At 40.4% G+C, this 20,009-nt stretch overlaps 1 protein-coding gene across 4 annotated transcripts in view; it reads left to right on the forward strand.

The window, feature by feature from the left end:
- megf6b (multiple EGF-like-domains 6b) overlaps window positions 1-20,009 on the forward strand; it is a 72,467-nt gene that overhangs the window by 38,679 nt on the left and 13,779 nt on the right. For 3 of the 4 annotated variants that reach the window (XM_030419160.1, XM_030419159.1, XM_030419158.1), the window contains exons 5-19: window positions 2,156-2,278; window positions 9,513-9,635; window positions 13,402-13,527; window positions 14,247-14,369; window positions 15,167-15,289; window positions 15,392-15,529; window positions 16,692-16,814; window positions 17,033-17,155; window positions 17,391-17,561; window positions 18,144-18,275; window positions 18,388-18,516; window positions 18,613-18,741; window positions 18,912-19,046; window positions 19,413-19,547; window positions 19,633-19,758. In XM_030419160.1, coding sequence (XP_030275020.1) covers window positions 2,156-2,278; window positions 9,513-9,635; window positions 13,402-13,527; window positions 14,247-14,369; window positions 15,167-15,289; window positions 15,392-15,529; window positions 16,692-16,814; window positions 17,033-17,155; window positions 17,391-17,561; window positions 18,144-18,275; window positions 18,388-18,516; window positions 18,613-18,741; window positions 18,912-19,046; window positions 19,413-19,547; window positions 19,633-19,758 — 1,959 coding nt within the window. Of the gene's footprint in view, window positions 1-2,155; window positions 2,279-5,625; window positions 5,968-9,512; window positions 9,636-13,401; window positions 13,528-14,246; window positions 14,370-15,166; window positions 15,290-15,391; window positions 15,530-16,691; window positions 16,815-17,032; window positions 17,156-17,390; window positions 17,562-18,143; window positions 18,276-18,387; window positions 18,517-18,612; window positions 18,742-18,911; window positions 19,047-19,412; window positions 19,548-19,632; window positions 19,759-20,009 lie in introns of those variants that run through there. The other variant, XM_030419161.1, reaches the window with a different exon arrangement.

Below are 20,009 nucleotides of genomic sequence, written 5' to 3' on the forward strand. Positions count from 1 at the left end.
TCATGTCCTCAGAGGTCATTGAGTTTAATGTACAGAGAAAAAACTTTTATGGCTGGCAATGTTTCTGTTTTGAAATGAGCTTATACTAGTACAAACATTAGTGTAGCAAAGAGATATAGGGATCAGAGAGGGTTCCATGTTGCAGCCGCATATTAACAGCATCTGGTTTATCTCTCTTTTCTGGAACTATTTGTTGAGAAAGAACGTGAATGTAACATAATATGCTAATGCAATACAAACTCACAGAAAGCACTTATCAAAAGTTCATTTCCATATTAAAAACTGCTAATGACAGTTTTTTTCTGCCTTGGATTTGGCTAAACCTAACATTTGATTGTAATCCTGTCATTTGCAAAACACATGCTATTTTATCGATACACTGTAGAAACCCCTGCTACTGCCTTTACGTTATTTTCCTCCTGACCTGTAGCAACTCAACATTCCTGCTTGCTTACTGGGCAGAAAGACTTGCAGAGAATGATGAGCGTGACACTGACCCTGCTCAGACCCCTGCTCAAGCCGCCACACAGGTGTGTGGCCCCAGGGGGGAAAGAGGGGGAGATAGGCGTCCACACGCACACACTCATGCTGCAGTTCTCACCACAGGAAGCCTCGGGGTCTTTAATCCTGCCCTTGACTTCAGGTTACATTCTGCTCAGTCACCATCACTTGTCTGCTTTCAGTCTGGTTGTCTTCTGCATAATTTCCTTCAAACCTGCTGTTGTTATGATACTTATTTTGCAAGTTTAATGAACTGTACTCAAAGGCAGACACACTCTGTCACCCCAGGACCCAAACTCATGAATCAAACCATTTTGATGTAGTGCCCAAACAGAAATTGTTGAGCCTTGAAAATTGGTTCTTTAGCTGCAATTGATCAAGTCTTGCTAAAGAATTAGGAATTATATTTCATAGACTAATAAAAATTAATTCTCGATGTTAAAGGTCACATTTCATTACATATTGTATGCGCTTTAAGTTTAAAGACACTTGGCAATAGAAACAGTGCAGTTTTGTTGGTGTGACCATTTCCAGATGTGGTAAACTGAGAGAGAAATCGTTTAATTGGCTGGTTAAACGCCGGCATCGCAGTGTACCGAAATTTGCTTGAGGGGGCAAAACGTTCTATAAAGCAATTTTCCTTGCATTCGTACTCTTCCTCTTTACAGTAATTCTCCTCTTTTATGGACATGGGGAAAGTTTACAAGCTGATTAGTGCCAAGTGAATGCTCCCTCCTAATTTTCTCCATGGCTTTCAGTTTTCAGTCCAAGATTCCTTCTGCTGGCATGGCAAATGAAACGGCCCTGTGTCGTCAAGTCTAAAACTCCTCTGTGAGCATAATCTCTACTGACAAACCTCCATATGAAGGAAATTTAACATTAATGCAGGCAATGTGGAGCCGTGTCCTGAAACTGCAGTGTAAAACGGAGCAATACAAGAAGCATTACTCCTTTCATTTTCAATTTTAATATTTCCGCATTTCAGAGAGGCTCCAATTATGGTATATATGCTGTCTGCACCTCTATCTGACCTGAGTCATTATGTGAAGTTTGGGAACTGAAGGGAAAGATTTTATCTGGTGAGGTCGATGACAGCTTTGGCCAGAGATCTGCTGATGGAAATGAAAAAGAAAACTGGGACTTCGTGTGGATTTTTGGAGATTGTGCAGCAGTGACAAATGTCTTGTCCTGCTTCTTGTTGGAGGAAATTCCCAGGTTAGAGGTGGTTTGGACAACATGTCACTGCTGCATATTTCCGCTTGTCCCTCTCAATTTATTACTTAATTCATTTTCATCTTGTTTTGGATGTATTATGCATTTTTCCCTTTACCATTTTCCTTGGTGCTGGATGGAAACAACACTCAGTTTCCTGCAGTAACTCTCATGGATTTCCATGCTCTTGAGCCCTTTCCACACTTCCAAATTGATGGGAAACATTTGAAACCTAATCAAACTGACATGAAAAGGAAGACGCATTTTTTCTTAATCTTGGCTGCTCAAAAAAAGCTCCATGCTGTGTTTTCACCAAAACACCAAACTTTTTAAACACGTGTGACAGTTTTACAACAACACTTCTTTGTTCTTTGTATATTCTGCCTCAGCTTGTGGTTTGAACGACTGCAGGATAAACTCTGTCCCTGTTTCTCCCCATCAGATGTGAATGAATGTGAGGAGACCAATGGAGGCTGTGAGGCTCTCTGCTGTAACACCATTGGAAGTTTCTACTGCAGGTGTCCTCCTGGACTGAAACTGAATGAAGATGGGAAAACGTGTCATGGTGAGTCCTTTTACTAATTGTTTAGTTGTGGCGCTGGGTTTTATATCAATTTAAAATCAATATCAGTAAGGCAACCAAGTTTATTTAAAGAGCACCATTCTGAAATAAAGCAATTCAATGTTGTAAAGAAATACTAACCCTAACCCTAAATTAATACATTAAAAGAAATGAAAATTGCATTAAAAACAATAAAAACTAGAATGGCACTCTTTAGAATGCAAACCTCTGCCAAGGTCAAACAGCCAAATACATATTCTTGATTTTCTGCATCAAGAAAGAAGAAAAGAAAATAAGGACATGGAAAAACATCCACTCACAATGTGAAAGAAGAAAGAAACTTCATCCAAGTTTAGTGGAAATTAACAAACTGACAAACGTGAAAATATCTTTGTGAAAGGTAACGAAACCAAAAACAAGCAAATAATTCATTAAATATTAAAAAGAAGATGCATTTAGCAATAATATTGATATTGTTATATTTATAACCAGATATTAGGGTTCTAGTTATAACACTGTACAGCTATAGTTTCTTAAGCAACCTTTCTGATTGAGCTGAACATGTTTTCCCATCTGCTGGATCAACAAATTCTTATTTCAGTATACTCTAGTTTGAAGAACTGATCATCTTCATAGTTCATCATAGTCTTGAAATCATAGTTTTTCTCATCATAGTTTTGAAATACTGAAGTATATACGATTAACTGTTTCTAGTAATGCTAGCAATGTGGCACAGGGGATGGCAATGTCAAGTCAGTTAGACGGTCCGCCCCCCCACTTTGGTCCAGACTGAAATATTTTAACAATTGATAGACATATTGGCTTGAACTTTGGTGTAGTCCAATGATTTAGGTGAAACTCTTAAACGCCACCATGAGGCTGACGTTTGAGTGAAACGTTGCTACAACTTTAGGATGTTTTTCCATCAATCCATTGTTTATACATTTTTGTTCCTCACAGGATGAATTGCAACAACTTTGGTGAGCCTTACTCCCCCTAATGCTCATCTAACAATAAGCAGGATTTGTCTCTTTCCTCCACTCACCATCCATTACACTGAATAGTTTTGTTCCTTTATTCTGTATTTCTTTTTTGTCTGTGTTTGTGTTGACATACATGGATGTTTGTTTTATTTGTGGATCAGTGATGTAGACCCTGCAACCAACAAACATCAAAACCAGATCATTTTAACCCAAAAGGACTGCAGGACCAGATCATTTGACTAGATGATAATAGGATTTCCTGACTCAGACTGTCTGTTGAAGAAAGCACAGCTACTAGTCATCATGAGGCCCAGTGTCTGTGAACCACAGCTCACCAAAACTGAGCTTCTGCTCAATATTTTCCCATGAGATTTCTTTTTGCTCCATCATAGTTTGATGTCTCTGATTAGGAAATCTCTGCGAGTGGTTGGTTTAATCAGAATAATGATTCCTCTGTGCAGCAGCCAAGCCCAGAGGAGAGACGCTGGAGCGCTCTGCAGTTCGGCTGTCTGCTGGAGGAACCAGTGAGAGATCTGATCCAGGTCACGGTTATTAGGAGAGTTGATGGGAACGTTGTCACAGCTGGCTTTCATAGCTCTCTGCCCTCTGCCACTGATGTATGTTGGAGGAAAACAGCGACCTGCGGCATTAATGTCGTAATTGTCTGTAATTGGCTCTAGTTTTAACAGAAGTAAAAGAAGCTGGATAGATGTTGTGGATGTTTTAAGTGAGCGCTGCATGTGTGGGGCTGCGTCTGCAGAAAGTGATCAGCTGTAGGTGGGAGGGCTGCAGAGTCTAAACCCGCATGAGTCCAGATGAGAGACGAGGTCCATTTATTTAGCTGTTAAGAAAGAATGGTTTGAGGGAATTGGATCGTGCACAGCCACAGTAATGCTTTTAGGGAATCCTGTCTTTGGCAACATGATATCATTTTTTTTTTAATGAAAGACATCTGCTGCGGGATGTTAATATGCCAATACTGCTAGCATGGACAAGAAACGAACAAATACATCTTTTGTTCAGTTCTAAAAAAAACTAATCAATCCTGAATATCAATTTAAATCCCTTGTGGAGAGTTACTTCTATGAATAAATTTCAATTTTGTTCATGCATTTAATAATTGAAAAAAATTGCACAGATCAAAGAGAAAGTCCAACAGTATCTGCTGTCATGCTGAGGGCAGCTCAGTGCAGCAGTGTCAACATTTTAGCTGTTATGCCAAATGAACTTTACTGCTCAGGCCAATGCGAGCATGAAGGTGGGAGTAATAGTCTGCCAGTGTTTGGACCTGTCTTAATAGTGAGCTGTAGTAGTGCGTGAGTCGCCTTCTCCAACATCAACAGGGATTCAGTGCTCGTGTGAGAGGGTCGTGGCTCGTGAAGATTTTTTCACTGTTGCTAGGTTCTCTTCAGGATTTTTCTGATGTGTTGTTCACCTTTTGTTTGTTGTTTTTTTAACTCTGGCAAGGAGTCTTACAGTGGTGGATCTGAGCCTATCATCTGTCTTCCATGCTTGAGCAGGCTGTTTTCCTGCTAACCTGGCTGCCATCGCAGCCTGCACGATTCTGAAGTCAGCACAAACATGCATTTTATGTGCGATGTGAGCAGAGTTGTTAATATCTTTGTGTGTCGTGTCCCAAAAACTGTATCAGTATCGGTTTCTGCTGTTCTGTCTGAGCTTGAGAACTTCTCGGATGCTTGTTGCCTGATGTAATGACTCTACAGGTGTAAGTTACAGGAGCTTTAAGGGTGCATTATTAGAAGTATGGTCATAAGAAGAGAAGCATTAATTGTAATTGTATCATGCCATTTCTGCTCATATCAGGGAAGTGATGCTGACCATGTATATGCTTTGCCCTATATAAGCTCTATAAATTGCTGTCGTGGTCTTGCCGCTGTGTTTCTGTGCATGTGTTGGCAACAGATAAGAGAGCTCCTGAACAGACGATTTCACAGCACGGCTCATTCCTTTCTCAGATGTTTGGATTAAAAATACTGAATCTGACTTCTGGCACTTACCAAATTTGGCTTTGGTGGCATTTAAAAAAACAAAAAAACATGTCAATATCAAAAGACAGATATAGACAGCACATTTTTAGTCTTTTCACATTCTTCAGTCTGGTATACCTGAGTGATGTGCACTCATAAATCTCCCTTTTTATCACATGACATTCTTTGAAGAGACAGTAAAATACAGTGGTTCAGCAAAATGTAGTAAATCATTGATCAGTCACTGTTGGCTGGTAAAATGCAGTTACATGTGCTGGATGTACCTTTGGTGGTTTGGTTTAGGCAGAGGGGGAGGCAGAGAGGAGAGAGGGGAGGATCTTTAATGTGATGGACATTTAGTAGATGGGAGGGTGGAAGAGAGATGCAGATGGAGAGAAAAATCAGGAGGCAGAGTGGACAAGAAGTAGTTACATCAGTCCAGGATTCAGCACCTGGAGAACTACTTTTATTGCTAATATGTTTAATAAAGATAACTTTTAGACTTAAAGTGCGATTTTGAATATTTTGTTAAGGCTTTTTGTTTCACTTTGGGCAATGGCTTTGTCATCAGGATGCTGGATTTCCTTTTTTGTATTAATTGAAGCAATGGCATTTCTGACATCTGCTGCAAACTATCCGTACAATTACTATAGAAGGATTTGCTACAGGCCACACTGTTACCATGGACACTACGGCCACAATGTTGGCTACCTGGCTGCAGGTAAGTGATAATATCACAGCCAAAATGCTATTGAAGCTGCTTTAGTTTTAATTATTCCACTCTAGCTCAATCCTCATGAGGAAAATGTATTTATTCAAGTGTTTAAACACCGAAGTGAGTTATTTTACAATAAATTAATAATAACTCGGAAATGCAACTTTAATTTTTTTTCCCCCCTCAGAACAATTAATTTAGATAGATAGAATTACTTTAATGATCCCAGACAGGGAAATTATTTTAAATAAAATAATTTAATATTTTTTTTAGAAAATGATTGGTGGCACAAAATCTTCAACATTTTTATATACAGTAGGACTTAATTGATAAATAGGGAGTTATTTACTGTAGTCAGAGAATTTGTTTATGCCTCTCCACAGCCAGACCGGCTAATCAGCCCCACTGATAATGTGTCTGCCGTCTGGCACTGCCAAAATAACATTGTCTCTGATCAGAGCAGAGGAGGGTGGCTTTTATCAACAAAGATTAGAGCGTATGAAAACATGAACTATGAATCATGAGAGACTGTTTGTAACGCTAACACAAACAGGACTCATAACAAGATACACTCCGGACAGATTATGTCAATAATATTATGATTGAATATTTCTTTTCATGTTTGGCAGAACTGCAGCACTCGGGGATAAATGCACAAGATGAAACATGTTTTACATTTATTATGAGCCCAATGTTGATAATCCTCCTGGTCTGCTGTGTTAGTTAGATGTCTTTCTTGGAGATAAATCAACAGTGTTCAGAAATAATTTATCTTCTGCCACAATAAACAAATCACCTTTTTCGGAAACGGACCAAAATAATTTTCCATGAAGACGACACCGTGCTGTAGGTGGCTGCGGGCAGAGAATTAATGCACCCACTGTGAAAGCCAAATACTGCTGAGGCTTTGGCTCCGAGCGCGGAGGGGATCATGTTCTGGAGGCTGGAGGGGATTCACTGACTGTGCGCTGAAGTCGACAGAGGAACAGCAGCTCCACAGCGCTGGACCCATTTCATGAAAAACCAAACCAAAGGACGGCATGCTGCATGGATGGAAAAACAAACGACTTGTGCCAGCTTTCCTGGACGGAGTGGAGCTGAATGAAGTTTGGCAGCAGACACAAGGAAGAGAGAAGAGGAAAGTTTAGAAGCTCATTTCTGCCCCAAACACTATATTTGAAGAAGTTGTGGGATATTCTTAGTTGATGGGTTCAGCTGCAGGATATTTCTATAATTTAGCCATCGTGGGCAGGTTTTACTGGAACCCTTAAGCGAACAGATCTGAATCCCTTTATGCTCAGACATTTCTGTTCTCATCCTAATCCTGTCCTTGTTGTAATTCTTAGGAGAAGCTGTGTTTCATGTATCATATTAACCAGTAAGATGACATAATTTACAACACTACTTTAACCATCAGGTTCTATAACATCACGATGACATGTTTTGGGTCTTGTAAAAAGCTGAATTATGGGTAGATCAAACTGTTTGTGTGTACTGTGGGAACATGAAGGCAGTGACGTGGTGGTATGTAATGTGCAGGATGAGGCTCAGATGCAGGTTCTCCAACTTCCATGCTGCGTTCATCCCACACAGTTTCCACTGACCATGTGTTGCAGACCCTTGGGGACACAGTCAGCAACTAGCTGGTGAACATAGCAGAACATTTAGCAGCTAAAGAGTTAGATATTTCCCTGGTGGAGACCAAATACAGAGCTCAAAGACGATTGAATATTGTTCTCCTTCCATCTGGCTTTTGTCTTCACTGTGAAAGGGAGCAATTAACATTTATTCCTGGCTGAAGTGGCTCTGCAGTAGTCAAAGGTATTTGTTGGTGCCAGTGATTGAGTTGAGTGTTGAGTTTGAAAGATACGCTCGCTGAAGTAAAATAATTAACCACTGTAACATTGTCACTGGCCTCCATGCTGCTTTCTGCTGTTCTGTATTTGCCGGCTTGACGTCAAACGAGACAAGAAAAACGACAGAAAGACAAACTTGTCTACAAGTGATGGGGAAAGGAGTCAGTCGCCTTTTTTAGTGAGTTTGGCTCTCAAAATATATACAGCACAGTAGCATCATGACATTGTCTTCACCTTGTTGTTCTTGGCTGTCCCAACTCACACTGAGTGAGAGGCAGAGTTCACCATGCAGGTCGCCAGTCTATCACAGGGCTGTCACATAAACACAGACATCATGTGACGGCCATAATCACATCTATGGGAACTTTAAACTTTGCTAATGTCTTCAAATTGTGGGAAGAAACCGCAGCGAGAGGCGAGATTTAAAGTCGACTGTATACATGTGAAGTTATTCTTCCCACTGAGGGTACAAGACTGTCTGTTTGTTTTATGAAGGAAAGGGATTTATCGTGTGATGAATGTCAAGGAATTATTTAAGGGGTTTATTTATACTGGACTGTTTAATGCATTGTTTACAACACAGACCCTGAAGACAAACTGTGTGGTCTTTGGTGTGATACTCAATGGTTCAAGAGTTGTGCAATGTGTACTAAAAACACTGAAAGAAATGTATTTAGACAAATGCATAAAAGTAAAATTCTCCTTTAGTAAAATGTTTTATTTTTTTAAATGCTCTTTTTTAAAGGAATTCCTCTGAATTCTTGAAATAGTTTATTTCTGAAAATGGGTGCCTGGAGTCAAGACTATACTGAACAACACATTTCTCAAACAGACATTCAACTTGGCGCTGACTAATAGTCTTTTATGATGTGTTAGCTGTTTTTACAGACCTCATTCAGCAGCCAAGAGGCTTTCACAGACACCTTTTTAATATGTCATGTCACTTGTTTCAGTCAGCAACACTTCCAGTAACTCCACTGTGCTAATTTTAGTTAATGTTGAGGCAAACAGGTAACTTTTCACCGGCCTGGAGCTGAGGCGAGTTCAACTTCATGTCCTTATTTTTCCTGACGATGATGGCGGCAGAAGGGCTGTTAGCAGAAGTCCAAACAGAGCTGGGCTTCATAAATCAGCTCAGATCTCACAGGGGGTCTGCTGTGGGACTCAGAAAACAATTTATAAGTCTTTGACCCCTAAAATAAGGCATTTTTAAAAAATCTAGTCAGTCTTGTTTTGCTCACCACCACTTTCTCAGATGAAGAACCCCCTTCTTTTATTTGTTTATAATCTAAACGCTCGGCTGAGAGGAATGTGTGTGTTTTGCATCCTCCGATTTAAGTTTCCATACGCTCGCTGCACCCAAGGGACGTCGACAAGAAGCAAAGGAATTTAAATTTGGGTTTAAATGTTCAGTAGTTGTTCCCACATGGGAGATTTGTTTGTTTGAGCTGCAATGCACTTGTGGAATACTTTCCCTTCTCATCCATCATCTCCTTTTTTCTCAGGGTACATCTTTATCCTAAAACCTGCATTAAATTCCTCCCTCAGCTTGGCAGCTCATCTGGGCTTTATTCTTGTGACCATTTTTTTTTTTTTGCCATAATGAGAGGATTTAGTCAAATTGTGCTCATTTCTCTCCCATCTCTCTACTTATGACTGCTTCTGTCTGTCTCTCTTCTCCCTTCTTCTCTCCAGATATTGATGAGTGCCAGGTCCACAATGGAGGCTGCCAGCACAGATGTGTTAACACCAGGGGCTCCTACTACTGCGAATGCCATCCCGGCTCTCGCTTGCACGTGGATGGTCGCACCTGTCTCGGTAAGGAACATCACAGCTTTGTGAAAACTGGTCACACATTGAGATCCACACACTTAATAGAGCTCACAGGGACAGCATCAAGTGACAGAATCGACTACAGCACGATTCAAGGTCTCATCCTTCCTTTAATCCCATCAGAAACAGAGTATAAAGGCTCTTCTTTGTAATGTGGCCCCAAAGAACTCCCACACAATGAAACACTGACTCTTTCGTTCTTTAGGTCTGTCATTTTCTGGTTATTATTTCATTGAAGGTTGGCCACATATGTTTTCTGACATGGGCACTTCATCATGCAAACCACATTCATGCTGTTGCACTATATGACCCCTTTTGAATCTGACAAAAAGCCCTATTGTGAGATGAATAGAAAAGCATTTGATGGTAACCACACTGAGTACAGTTTGTGCACTTTCATTCCCGTCAGTAGACAAATTGTAGAAAGACATTTTCGAAGCAGTTTTCTGTGAGTGAATCAAATCAGACTTATCCTGTAGAAAATCTGATGCAAGGCTGCAACCAACTACTATTTTCATCATCCATTAACAGTGTTTGCCACAGGATTTCATAAGACAATGGTCTACTGTGGTGCAATTTAGATTTAAGTGTATCAATCTGGTGCACTAGAAAACAATTAAATAAAACACTGAGCCTTGGTTCTGCTGCCTTGTCATTAGTCCAATCCTAACAATTCAGTACTGTATATTATACAGCTTTGACTATGTAATTTTAACAAAAGCCTATAGCTTATAGTCAATAGTCAGTGCATTGCTTTCCATTGTGCATTAGTCCTGCAACGGGCGAGGGAGCTTGACTGACTGGGGTTGAAGGATACTTTGTTGAAGCAACAGCCCAAAACCTTAGAGATCATTAATTCCATTAAAAGAAGTGAAAACTATTTTCAGATCATTAACTATAAAATTGTAATGTTGGTGTACCAAATTAGACTTTAGTCGCCTGCCAGATTCTAGGCCATTAATGGGAAACACTGACTAATCTGCTGATTGCTTTCTTGATTATTTGTTGGCGTATATAATCTCAGAAAATTGTGAAAAATGGTCACCGCAGTTTCATTTCATTAAATGGGTTGTTTTCTTTCACAAACTTCTTACACATCAGAACTGTTCGGGTCTCTCCCATCTCTCTGTCCTTGTTTTCCTATCAGCTCTCTAATGATAAAGATACAGAAACACCTCTCAACATTTTCTCTCTACTAATCAAATAACCGACTATTATATATACTATTAAAGTTTGTACAAATACATTATAGTATTACATTATCAACACTTAGAATAAAGCTCAATACCTTGACTGTTTTCAATCTTGAAACAGGTACAGTTATTATTTACAGGTATTTTTTTTCTGAACTGAAAAAACAGATTTTGCCGTCTATCTATTTCATCTACTCCACCTATGTAGGAAGATTGCATGATTGGTCTAAAGCAAAGATAAAGTAAAACAAATCTATGCATAATCAAGAGATTCACCATCTGTACAGTGTTTAAGTACTTATAATTAAACAAAGGTACTCAAACTGTGTGTTTTATCAGATTGGTTGACTGTAGTCTTGTATCTCTAGTTTTGTTATTCCAGTCTTTTCTTCCAATAAATTCAGCTTATATTATGTTATATTGTATGTTGTTGAACACTTGCCTAAGCTTCACTGCTTAAATATCCTCCTGTCACTTTTGACCTTTGCAACGTTGATGCAGTAGCTGTATGTTGTTCCTGTCATGCCAGATACATGAAATTTGGCTTTTTCCAGAAATAGATGATGGAGAAGAGTATAAACCTGGCACCGGTGTGTGCAGTCAGGAATGTATACAGAGTGTCCTGACATTTAGAGTGGAAATCTTTGTGTGTCTTGGCTTCATGAAGCAAACGTGGTTTAATTGTCTTATAGAGCGAGGCGCTGTAGTTGGGACCCGACTGTCCCCGAGAGGCTCTCCTGTGTGACAGCTGTTGCATTGAGAAATGACTGATTGCAGCAATAATCACAGAGCACATCTGGACTGACTCCCAGGTGAAGCTTATCTGCAAGGCTGCATATCCGTCTGCTGACACTCCTGTTAAGATTGTGCCGAGGAAAGCTTCAAAATGAGTCCATGTTCACAAATAGATCACATGCTGAAAGCTTGATTTCCATAGAACAAGTGAATAAAAGTTTCTTATTCTCAGATGACCGCATATATACTGGATAAAAGACAACACATACCAATCAGCACAGAGTAATAGGGAGAAAAAGAAGAGCAGATGTCCTCAAATCAATTCAGCCTCTGCTCTTATCCAGCTCTTGATCTGCCGGCAGAGGTCGGATGTATCCCACACACTTAGCGTGTGGCTGAATAATATTTGAGCTGGAAAGCCCTCCGCGGTTTGACATGTACTTGTGATGGATGGATCTTGACTCTAGCCTGCGAGTATGAAAACACTGTCTTTGAGAACACCAGGCTGCTCGGCCTCTACCTGTTGTTTTCACTGAAGGGATCAGGTCCAGGCCGTCTGTCGGGGTTTCATCTGTTGATACAAAGAAGAGAAATGCAGACGGGGAAGATGATTGAGCTGATTGTGCCCTCGATCTCATCAGCTGATGAGCGTTGTCCTCAATAGAGAGGCCCTGGCAGACAAATCTCTGTGATTTTTGGCCCTTTTTTGGTGTTGGATCTCTCGTGGTTCAGAGCATAGCAATTCTCTGAGGTATTTTCTGAACGCCAGAAAGTTGGAATGACAGTCCAGCGGTCATGACCCCTCGGGGAAATATTCCTGAACGTGTGACACTGCAGTCAAATCAAAAGACAGAAAGACTAACATGAAGCTGCAGTTCATTTGTTTTCTCCTTCCCTGTGACTGCCCCTCTTTCTGTCTGTTCATTTAAATGTGGTAGAAGGAGTTTTTATATCAACATTATGTAACTTTTATACCTTAAAATAACAACTTGAGAATCATTTTGATAGTACAGTGTCTTGTAATAGGGTGAATGGTGTCTCTGTCTCTATCACTTGTTTCTGCACTATGTAACTCCAGAGAGAGGGTCGGATCACAGCGTCACTTACATGTTAACTTCAACATACGAGTTTTCAACACATAACATTGTTATGGTGTAATGAGTTTTGTTTGTAATTAGCACCAACACTAAGTCTGAGAAATTGTTAGAACTCAGATTTTGTAATCATAAAGCTTCCTCATAGTAAGAGTTGCCCATAGTCATGACATAAAATGATGTTCATTGTTTTGATTGGCCTATTAATTTTACTGTCCATTCTATACCCATTATCAACAGAAGTACATTTTTATTAATATGTTAATAATTCATTAACTACTTCATTATTTTTGTGATCAACCAATCATAGATTTTAAAAGAATGTAGCAATGCGGTCAACCCCACTTACCTCACTAATCTCACTAAAAGTTCTTTTATCAGAGTTGCTCTAATATTTTTCCTAAATCACTCTGAAGGTAGGACTCCTCGTTAAATGTTAGGAGCTCTCTGAGAGAATTATCAGAATGTTTGTGAATATAGATCCAATAGATGCAATTTATACATAATGTTATTTATACATAAATTCTTATTAAAATGCTCAATTGAATACTGATGCCTCGATATGACCTACATAAGCAAACAAGACCATCAGTGAGAAGATGGTTATTTCAATATAGTTATTTCATTTTTTTTATGTCTTATGTGGGTTATGGGTTATATGTTACCACTTCAACTTTCCCTGGCCTCTTGTCATGCCACTAATTTTTTTTCCTTTTTCCTCTTTTTTAGCCGTCCATTCTTGTGCCATCAGCAATGGAGGATGTGAGCACTACTGTGTGCAGCAGTCTGCCGCTCATTTCCGCTGTCGCTGCAAGCCAAACTACGCGCTGGCAGAGGATGGCAAGCACTGTAAATGTGAGTACCCCATCTCCGGTGTAAGACGATGCTAAATACATCAACACACGTCATGAGACAGAAAGGAAGAAGAATGAATGGATGCGTGACTGTGGAGCGAGTGCCAATAAAACTGAGTACTTTGGAAAATTATGAAGATGTGATTTTGAAGATTGATCATAACATTAAAAACACATTGCATGCATCAGCTGCCAGTTGTAATTATCTGCCCGGATGTCTCTGCTGGAGCAAGACTGACTGTTGTCATGGGATGAGACTTTCAATTGGAGTGAATCACAGCATAACCTTCATTGTTTTCTTGTTTTGATGCACTTGCTTCTTTAATCTCTGCGATCTCTGAGACAGGGCTGTTGAGAAACAGTCCTCTGGGGGGTGGGAAATTATACATATATGAATTTTAAATTACTGTCTTTCAGATGCTTTTACTTTGTAATTGTTGGCTGTGAACAGCTTCCTCTAATTTTTGCAGAGCTGAAGGTTCTCATCCCCAGATGCCGGACAGGCTTACACAAGTCAAACACACACATGCAGCTATGCAGAGAGAACAATAAAGACATGATGTGGAGGTGCAGGGTGGCAGTGTGGATTTAACGTTCTCCACATGCTCAGCCTTAACGTCATTCAGTTTACAGTTTTCCACCCTACTGTGCCAGAAGTGTTCCCCACTTGACTGACACCGTTGGATTAATGAATATTTGTCTCTGTTTTCTGTGGTGCAGTGCAGAATCCCTGCGCGGATCAGAATGGGGGCTGCATGCATGAGTGTCGAGTTGATGGTGGCAGAGCTCACTGTGACTGTAAAGTTGGTTACATCCTGGCAGAAGATGGGAAAACATGTGAAGGTAAAATTGTAATGGTATTTTTTTTTTTTTTTAATGCAGCTCGGATTAAGTGTTCAGCAGGAAGAGAATATAAGGAGATACATATTGAAGATAGCATGCAAAACAATTTAGCCACAGCTGCTCTGGAGCTTTTGTTCATATCGGCTCATCTTTTCTTCTATGAATTAAGTTCAAGGCAATAATGACAGTAACTTTTGAAACTCAGCGGCATCTGAACAGTGCTCATGTGCTGCTTGAACAGATGGATTTAAACACATTAACAAGCCAGCGACCTTCACTTAAACACACATCACAGCATTGTGCCCGGAAAAGAGTAATAATGAACATGTTCACCCTGATGCTGTGTTTCCAACACAGCTGATCGGAGCTGGAGCTGATCAACACTGTGACTAATGCAGAGTCAGAGACACAGGAGTTAATGTAGATTATACACATTCACATTGACAACAAAAGCCAGATGTTAGCAGGTGCTACTGGGTTTTTTGTCCAGTGTGTCGATCAGCATGTTCAAATTTCCTGAGCACTTTGAGATTTTCTCATCCACGTTGACTCAAAAGTCAAGACTGAAGATTCGGAACAGCAGAGAAATAGAAATCTTATTCTTCCATGTCACCTGGGCAAAGATCGTGTGATACATTTAAATGCCCTGGAACAGCTGTTAAATGACCCTGTGTTGATAAAACAACTTTTAAGAAATAGAAGTTAAAGAAGGCACAGGATTTGTGATTTTTGAGACATGTGGATGTGAATGAACCTGTGCAACTCTATTTAATTTTTTTTTTTTTTTTTTGTTACAGATATCGATGAGTGCAAGACCGAAGAGGCCAACTGTGCTCATGGCTGCCACAACACACTGGGCTCCTACGCCTGTGTGTGTAACACTGCCTACGAACTGGGATCCGATGGAAAACAGTGTTACAGTCAGTTTAATGTCTTTTATATTATCACATGAATAGAAACATTACATTTATTTTGCACAAGATATTTTAGTCCTGTAACACATATAATCTCACTGTATAAAGGAATTGAGATGGAGATCGTGAACAGCTGCGAGAACAACAACGGAGGCTGCTCGCACCATTGCCAACATTCAACCGGCGGGCCTGTTTGCTCCTGTAACCAGGGTTACAGACTGGACGACGACCTTAAAACCTGCGTTGGTAAGAAACCAAGATGTACTGGCATTGGTTTAACAAACATGCTTATAACAGATTATAAGGCATACTCATGGGTAATACCATCACAACAACTGAATTATTAGAGTTTGTGTGTGTTCAGAGTCATAGAAGTGGACTTCATGATTAGGCTTGGTTCTGATGGTCATCTCCTTTTTGGATCTAGTTCTGAGTTCATAATATACCTGAAGTCTGACAAATATTCTATCATCCAAGTTAGTAGTATAGTTGAATCAACAACTCTCTAAGAGATTATAACCTTTGTGAAGGCTGGATCTATTACAGGACTGTAGTAGACTGCATTGTTTTTTCCAGCCCCACCCAATCAACTGGTAACTGAGTATATATTTGATAAAAGAGTCAAAAGGATTTAGATTTGGAGTCTGTAATTGTGGTGAATACATGGACTTTGAGCAGGGAGGCCCGGTTTCGATTCATTTGTGAATGCTGACTTTATGTGTAGACAGCTATTGTACTTGGTTAGAGATTGTGGGCTACTGACGCCTCATTTTTAACATCTGCGCTGATAAAATACCTTTATTTGGCACAATCCTGTGAGTGTAAGAGGTTGTTACATTGATAATATAGTGCAGTACCTTTCTGTAAAATATACTATAGCTACATAAGCATGAATACTAATGATAAAGAAGTGATTGAAAATGTACTTTTATTACTAATGTAAGTTTTTCAGCAGGTGCAAGTGCAGCGTGTATGATTTGATCAGATTTAGAAATTCTCCTTTATGATGGCGTCCAAAAACATGAAAAAAAAAATGAAATGAGATGAAAACCTAATTATGAATATTATATTCAGTTTTTTGCAGATAGATCCTCCTAAATCTTAAACACTGGACCTAAAATCATCTATAGGGACATTAAAAGATATGAGGAACCAAAATGCTCTTTTGGTTTTGCTTCTCTTGAATTTTTGGCTTTAGAATACAGGAGTGAACATTTACTGAGCCAAACTTCCGAAAGGAAAAGTTCAAATTCAGTAATATTATCCTCTGCTTGTAACTTTGACCTTAATTGGCTGTTAAATCTGTACAAAATTCATGATCTCATAAAAAGTTAGTGTCAGTGAGCAGGGGAGCATATCACTGTACTTGGTTCATAACTTCTGTCTTCCGGCTTGTTGTGTTTGGCAGACGTGGACGAGTGTGGAGAGCAGAGCTCCTGCTGCGAGCAGGACTGCACCAACTACCCTGGAGGTTATGAATGCTACTGCTCAGCAGGATACAGACTCAACTCAGACGGATGTAGCTGTGATGGTATGTTTAGCCAAATGTGCATGCCACTCATATTTTAATGAGATGGATTATTTACTTCCGCTGAATCTGGGAGAGTTTCAGTTTGCCGTCAACATGCATAGTGTTTTTTTGTACTGTTTTAGTTTAATACATAAAGTGAAAGCTGTTCAGTTTCTCTACTTCTCCGCTTGTTGTCACAACAGTTGTTTGAAGTCTGTGTTTGTGTCTGTGTTGTTCAGATGTAGACGAGTGTCTGGCTACTAATGGCGGTTGTGATCACACATGCCAGAACAGCGCTGGTTCCTTCCAGTGTTTCTGCCGCCGGGGTTTCCGTCTGGATGAGGACCGGCAATCCTGCATCCGTAAGTATCAATCAGGTTAAAGAGAGTGGGCGAGCAGAAATCACACCTGGCAAACTGTTGTTGTGCTGCAAAAAACATCCTGTGTACTGAGTCATTCAGTCTAGACTGCGACTGTTAATAAATGTTTTTGTAGATTTTTTTCACTTGTTGTAGAAAACTAATGGATTTTAAGACACAAAATGAAACTACATACAGTGCACTTTATTCATACTGTGTGTAATATACTTCCTCGCAGCACTTGAAGATGCGATTGAGGCCCTGTCCAGCGGCGGTCCCATCGAGTTGCCTCTCATTCGCCCCCAGCTCACCTTGATGCAGGACTACAGCCAACCCCTGGAGCGCTATGACGACTATGAAGACGACGAGGGGGAACTGAGGGCCGAGAGCAACCTGGCAGAGAAATTTGGTGATTCCCCCCTCCCTTAAAAAAATACATTAAGCGCTCATTATCATTAACAGGAACCTGTATCTGATTACCTGAGCTGTCTGACAGACTCGTTGACTGCAGGCAGGAACAGACCACACGGTGGGGGTTAATTACGACTCCCAGACTGTTGGTACGTACTGTAACACCACAGATTCTCTGGCAGGAATGCTGAGGCTTATATGTCCTGGCAGCCACGCAGAGCCTGTAACAAGAAGTCAGAGGCTCTGTTTTGTGTAGCCAAAACTCAATGGACTATTTTGACAGCGGCATAAGTTGAACGTTTAATGTTGCTTTACTGAAAGATGACAAGAGTAACGCCTGCAAAGGCAATTTTGCCTTTTTATGACCTGATGAATATTCCACTGGGATCAAAACATTGTCCATTATGATACTTTTGTGGTTTTCAGTATTTTTTTTTTCTCTTATCGTTACCAATATCCAATAGCTTTTTAACTTCATTTGATGTAACACTCTTCACTTCACACACTCACGTTGTTGTCGTTGAAGTTAAAGATCAGTGCGAGCTTGAGTCTTGAGTATTCATTAACCTTCCGATTCCAGTGTGTTTGGATGACACCTTCGGCAACGACTGCAGTTTGACGTGCGACGACTGTTCTAATGGCGGAAAATGTAATCCGTGGAAAACTGGCTGTGACTGCCCCGATGGGTGGATCGGCATCATCTGCAACCAGAGTGAGTCTCCTCACACACAAACATGCACGCATATATATATCCTGTAACTGCTGTATCTAATAATAAAGTCAGTCTGGACAGTTGAGCAGTGATTTTCTTTTTCTTCTTACAGCATGCTCCGAGGGATTCTTTGGTAAAAACTGCTCCTTCCCCTGTAAATGTAAAAATGGTGCCAGCTGTGATCCCGTCTCTGGAAGCTGCCGCTGTCCGCCCGGGGTCAGTGGAGACTTGTGCCAGGATGGTGGGTTCTATCCCTTTGTCCCAGAAAATACGTGTTTTCTCCTTCATTTTCCACCACGACATGATCTCAGAATCTCAAAATGGTTCCTGTGTGCAGGCTGTCCTAAGGGCTTCTATGGAAAGCAGTGCAACAAGAAGTGTAACTGTGCCAATAACGGGCGCTGCCACCGGACCTATGGAGCCTGTCTGTGTGATCCTGGACTCTACGGACGCTTCTGCCACCTCCGTAAGTCCCAGTGTCCTAATTTTACCAGATTCTTATATTACCAGTCTTTTCTCTAAAATCTTTTGGGTAGATTTAAGAGATTTAAGCATTGTTTATTCATACTGTGTCTGCCATTCTGATGTGAAATCCTCCTTCCATGTCTGCTTCTCCCCCTTGTTTTTTCTCCTCAGCGTGTCCTAAGTGGACCTTTGGCCCAGGCTGCTCTGATGAGTGTCGGTGTGTGCAGAAGAATACACTGGAGTGTCACCGCCGACACGGCACCTGCGTCTGTAAACCTGGCTACCAGGGCAACACCTGTAAGGAAGGTGAGAGCAGTGTCACAAAGCTCGCTCATCACAAGACCTTACTTAACATTTACTGGAGGTTGTGTTCTGCTCTACAGTATTATTACTGTAAAATGACAGAAGACTTATGAGCAAGCAACAAAAAAACATAAAAAAAACAAAAAAAAAAAAACAATCAAACACAAGTCTAAACCCCCTAACCTCTTTACTCCTGCAGACATACAGTCAGTCAAAATATAATTGACCAGAATGGTGAATAACTGTCAGTGGATGCAAAGAAAAAAAACTGATAAAATCATGGAGCCACTTCATTAAAATGGAGAGAGGCTGATGTCCATCCTCTCATATCACAGTTGAGTGTTGAGTTCTGCTCTGTCTCGTCTCTAGAATGCGACCCGGGTACTTACGGCGTCGGCTGTGAGAACAAGTGTGTCTGTCCGCAAGGAGTGTCATGTGATCATGTGACTGGAGAGTGCCAGAGAAAATGCCCTCCTGGTCGTCATGGAGAGAACTGTGATCAGGGTAGGACACACTTTCCTCGTCCTTTAAGTCTCCTTCGCCGTCAGTTTTTGTCCTCCTGTGTTGAGACAACTCTGTCCTGTGTCAGACTGTCCAGAGGGAAGGTTTGGACCGGGCTGTGTTCATCCTTGTATCTGCACCGGAGCTCCATGTGACAAAGTGACAGGACAGTGCATATGTCCAGCAGGAACATCAGGGAAGCACTGTGAGAACTGTGAGTGCAAAACAGAGATATTACTGTTCAGTTTTATATTTTTATTTCATTTAGAAGTTTTGTTTTCAGTTCAGCTTAGTTTCAGGCAGTTTAGCTGTACTTTCATTTTCTATATTTCATCATGTTGACTCAATACAAATATGCACCAGTGCTCATTGTTCTTGTGTTGACATATTTGACCAAATTGACAAAGACTAAAAACCTTCCTGTATATTTTTGATTTATTTTAGTAATTCTGTCAGTTTACATTA

The sequence above is a fragment of the Sparus aurata genome, chromosome 6 (genome assembly GCF_900880675.1).
Source record: "Sparus aurata chromosome 6, fSpaAur1.1, whole genome shotgun sequence".
In the NCBI taxonomy this organism is placed as follows: Eukaryota; Metazoa; Chordata; class Actinopteri; order Spariformes; family Sparidae; genus Sparus; species Sparus aurata.